The sequence below is a fragment of the Bubalus bubalis genome, chromosome 24 (genome assembly GCF_019923935.1).
Source record: "Bubalus bubalis isolate 160015118507 breed Murrah chromosome 24, NDDB_SH_1, whole genome shotgun sequence".
Classification (NCBI taxonomy): Eukaryota; Metazoa; Chordata; class Mammalia; order Artiodactyla; family Bovidae; genus Bubalus; species Bubalus bubalis.
The window spans coordinates 38935657-38940201 of NC_059180.1; the positions used below are offsets into that span (position 1 = coordinate 38935657).

Sequence of the window (4545 nt, forward strand, 5' to 3'; positions counted from 1 at the left end):
CACCAAGATCCAGAGCATGAGGGACCAGGCCGACTGGCTGCTGCGGAACATCATCCCCTACCACGTGGCCGAGCAGCTGAAGGTGTCCCAGACCTACTCCAAGAACCATGACAGCGGAGGCGTCATCTTCGCCAGCATCGTCAACTTCAGCGAGTTCTACGAGGAGAACTACGAGGGCGGCAAGGAGTGCTACAGGGTCCTCAACGAGCTGATCGGGGACTTTGACGAGCTCCTGAGCAAGCCGGACTACAGCAGCATCGAGAAGATCAAGACCATTGGGGCCACGTACATGGCCGCGTCCGGGCTGAACGCCACGCAGTGCCGCGACGGCAGCCACCCGCAGGAGCACCTGCAGATCCTCTTCGAGTTCGCCAAGGAGATGATGCGTGTGGTGGACGACTTCAACAACAACATGCTGTGGTTCAACTTCAAGCTCAGGGTGGGCTTCAACCATGGGCCCCTGACGGCGGGCGTCATCGGCACCACCAAGCTGCTGTACGACATCTGGGGGGACACGGTCAACATCGCCAGCAGGATGGACACCACGGGGGTGGAGTGCCGCATCCAGGTCAGCGAGGAGAGCTACCGTGTCCTGAGCAAGATGGGCTACGAGTTCGACTACCGAGGGACGGTGAACGTCAAGGGCAAAGGCCAGATGAAGACCTACCTGTACCCCAAGTGCACAGACAGTGGGTTGGTGCCGCAGCACCAGCTGTCCATCTCGCCCGACATCCGGGTCCAGGTGGATGGCAGCATCGGACGCTCCCCCACAGACGAGATAGCCAGCCTGGTGCCTTCCGTTCAGAACCCGGACCAGGTGTCCCCGGGTTCTGAGAACAACGCCCAGACCAGGGACGCTCATCCGTCTGCTAAGAGACCCTGGAAAGAGCCAGTCAGAGCCGAAGAAAGGTGTCGGTTCGGCAAAGCCATAGAGAAAAGCGACTGTGAAGAAGCAGGGATGGAGGAAGCCAACGAACTCACGAAGCTCAACGTCTCAGAGAGGGCGTGACGTGGCCCAGCCCGCCCGCGGTGCTCTGTCCGTCCAGGCGCCACTGTCCCCGTCCCCGGACGGCGTGTCGTGTGGTCACTGCAGCCCTAACCTCTGTGTGGATCACAGTCATTCAGGGTTCACTTTCATCCGCCTCCTTCCCCTTCCCCCACTCGGTGTGACCGTCAGAAGTGTGAAGAACAAGTGCCTTCAGGGGCTGGCGCGCCTGGAGTCCAGGGAGGCGCAGCCAGGGTGGCGCTGGATGATGGTGGACGTTAAAGCAGAAGCTGTGGTTAAAATAAGATTTTTATTGCTTTTTCTCACGAGACACTTTTTTTTTTTTTTTTTTGCTAATATAATGTTTTTGAGGTTTTTTTTTTCATGTATACATACTAGTGTTTTTTTTCCAGTGACCTGACCTTTCTATGTAAACACATACACGCACACACACTTGTATTCATGAATATGAGATCAAGTGCCAGTAACTCACTGGGCTGGGTGCTGGGGGTGCAGGCTGAGGACTGCAAGGAGCCAGCAACCCCCTACCCGCACCTTCCAGGGCGATCGGGCCCTTGGGGGCTGTGGTTGCACCCACTGGCCCCCCACACCCAGCGGCTTTAGGGCTTCCTCCTCATGCAGGCCAAGATTCCAAACGCCAACCGGTCTCACAGCTTGTGAACCCAGGCCTCAGGTATCTAAAAGCCCTTTTCCGTTCTGCCCCTGCCCTGAGGGGTCTTCCAGCTGGAGCAGAGGGGCTCGTCTTTGAAGGTGATTCGTCCCAGAGGGAAACGCAAAATAAACATCCGAGGGTTGCATTTATTTATTTATTTATTTATCAGGAACCGTGTGTGTCTCGGGGAGGGTTGCTGGGCTGTTCTCTCTAACGAAAGGAACTAGGCTTGGAGTGGGGGGTAGGTCACAGTGGAAGGATGAAGATGGGGCCATTAGAGCTCCAGCCACCCTGGGCCGTCTCCCCTGAGGAGGAGGACCCCAGTGGGCATGGCCCGTGCTCTGGGTCAGGGCACCCTCGGCCACCACTTTGAACGCAAAAGCTCTGCTCCTACCCCTTGCCCATGGGGTCTGCCCATGGCAGGAACTGGGTCAGAATAGCTCGGTGTGAAGCAGGTCTGGGCCGAGCACCAGGGCTGGCAGGCAACGCTTGGCCTCCACTTCGGGGAAGTCTCTCCAGCTTGTCTGTTGTCAGCCTGCGCAGTGCTTGTCTGTGGCGGGATCGGGCCTGGTGAGTGGACCCCAGTCCTCTTTAGGTGGAGCTCTTACACTGTCAGTAGGGGCAGAATCGTCTGGATGTAAATGAGGCGTCGGAACCTGGGAAAGTACAGAAAACCCAAGGAACTGGCTTCTGTGCCCTTTGTTACTAATCCCGTAGTCCCCCTTGTAATTGTTTTGCCACACTGAGTCTGAAGTTTATGTAGACGTGAACTCAGGCCAGACTTGTCCTGTCACAGTCCCATGACACCTCTTAAGGTGGCTGCAGCGCATGCGGTAGGGGAGGGCCAGGTCCTTCTCTGTGTGAGGCCCTCGCCGACGCGCCCTGTGCGTTTTCTCGTCCCCAGCAAATCTCTGTGTAGCTTTTGCATCTGCACCAAGTCCCTTTTATCACTCCTCTTTGCCAAACTCGCACAGAATCTGCCCTCTCTGGCACCATCAAGTATTGGCTTGGATCAGCCAGCTCCCCAGTGGCGTGCCTGGGCTGGCCCGCAGCAGCGCGGTCATAAGCCAGCATCTCCACGTCCGGGGGATTTGCCTTCGGGTTTCCCTGTCAGGCTGTTGCTCTTCCGATGCCCGAGAAAGGGTGACTGACAGTACCTCTCGCTTCTAAAGAATGTATCCCTATAAAATATCGCAGAAGTTTTATTTTTTATTAAAAACACTGCCTGATGCTCTGCCTGTCCATCGGGCTTGTGGGCACGTCAGGAGTTCCCTCCATCAGTATTAAGGTGTGTGTCATGTATGGCCCTCACCCCCTGCCCCCCCACCCCTGGGCTCCAGGCTCTGCAGCTCCCGTGGTGGCCAGGGGCTGCTGGGCCGTTGCTGAATCCTCTGCTGTTCTGCTCCACAAAGCTCATTTCTGTACACACTTCCTCCCTTGCAAACTCTTTTTTTTCCTTCCCCTCCTGCAAAGGTTGTTTGTGATTCCTAGGAAGCCAAGGGGCTGCAGATACAGGGATAGCATGGTGACCCCCACTGGTCCAGTTCAGCATTGTGCAAATGGGATCCTTCAAAGGACAGTTTAAATTGTCTTTAAAAAACACCCCGAGCCTTCCTAAGCAACCAGTGCAGGTGTTCCCTCTGGGTGTTCCACTGGTGACTCGGGTCCCTCCCAGCTGCTGCTCAGAAGCGTGCCTCAGCGCAGAACCACAGAGTGTCCGCAGGGGCCGCACTGGGCCTCCGACACAGCCGGTTGCTGAAGTCAGACGGGCTTCTGAGCAGCAGGCTCAGGCGCTCCCGATTGGATTCGGTGGAGGCATCCTTCAGAGCGGCATACCTCCTGTGAACTTAGGGCAGGAAGCAATACTTCAGAATTGAATGTGTGTAAATATAGTTGCTTTGAGTTGCAATCGCTGTTTTCTTCTTGGCCTCAGGTCTGATCAAATTCTCCATGTACAAATCCATATAAACAAGCACACAGAATTGTATCCAATGCAGACAAACGTAGAGCATCAGTTATGAAACCCTCACAGAGCCTGGAGGCTCCCCATGGCTCCATGACCCTGACCGTGCTGTGGAGACGCCCGCACATTTGCACTTGACACTGAGAGCCAAAGGGCCGCGTGCTTCCCGTTATGTGGGCTGTCGTGATTTGTAGTTTCCAAAGGTCTGTCCACGTTTGCATTTCTAGGTTTTCGAGGTAAGCACTTTTTGGTGGTTTTGGAAAATCACATCATGCCTAGAATCTGAAATTAAATTCTTGAGAACCAACTGTTTGAGTTCTCCATCTTTCCTTTGCTCTACCCTTTTTAAATTGTTAGTCCTGATAATTTCAAAATGCACCCCACCCCCCACCGCCCCAAAAAATGAACATTAAACTACTCTAAAATCTCAACATTTGCTGCCTGGTATTTCCTCACTGACAAGACTGGTACCACTTCTGAGATTAAAGCAGTCCTCCTTGCCAGCCGTCTGTGGCTGAAGTAGGGTTTGCGGGTCTTTTACATTGTGACTTTGAAAACAAGGCAACTGAAAACTCTATTGTGTGTGTGTGTGTGTTTTAAATGACTGTATTTGCTATAGTAAACTTTTTTTGAGAAGTATTTATTTCTACATGGGACTTGTAACAGAAGCAGGTTACAGCACAAATTTTGCTTGTGACCATATCCTGATTTTATTAGGCCTCCTAAAGAGTTTCTCCCACAATATCTCAAGCAATTGACTGAGAAAATAAAGTCAGTTTTTTAAAAGGACGTGCCCACATAGCCTCTCCCTTGCCGAGTTCTGGGAGGCCCGTGTCACGAGGAAGGTCACAAACCCAGTTCAGAGTCTGTTTAAATTCAGAGTGTCTTTGCCGGAAAATACACAGGCCATTTCACACGTCACGG

At 53.6% G+C, this 4545-nt stretch overlaps 1 protein-coding gene across 1 annotated transcript in view; it reads left to right on the forward strand.

Annotated features, from left to right (window-relative positions):
* Positions 1-4052, forward strand: part of ADCY9 (adenylate cyclase 9) — a gene marked incomplete in the record, with an annotated part of 86252 nt that extends 82200 nt beyond the window's left edge. Inside the window, 1 exon segment of the mRNA XM_045164297.1 lies at positions 1-4052. Coding sequence (XP_045020232.1) covers positions 1-1009 — 1009 coding nt within the window.
* Positions 4053-4545: the final 493 nt, after the last annotated feature.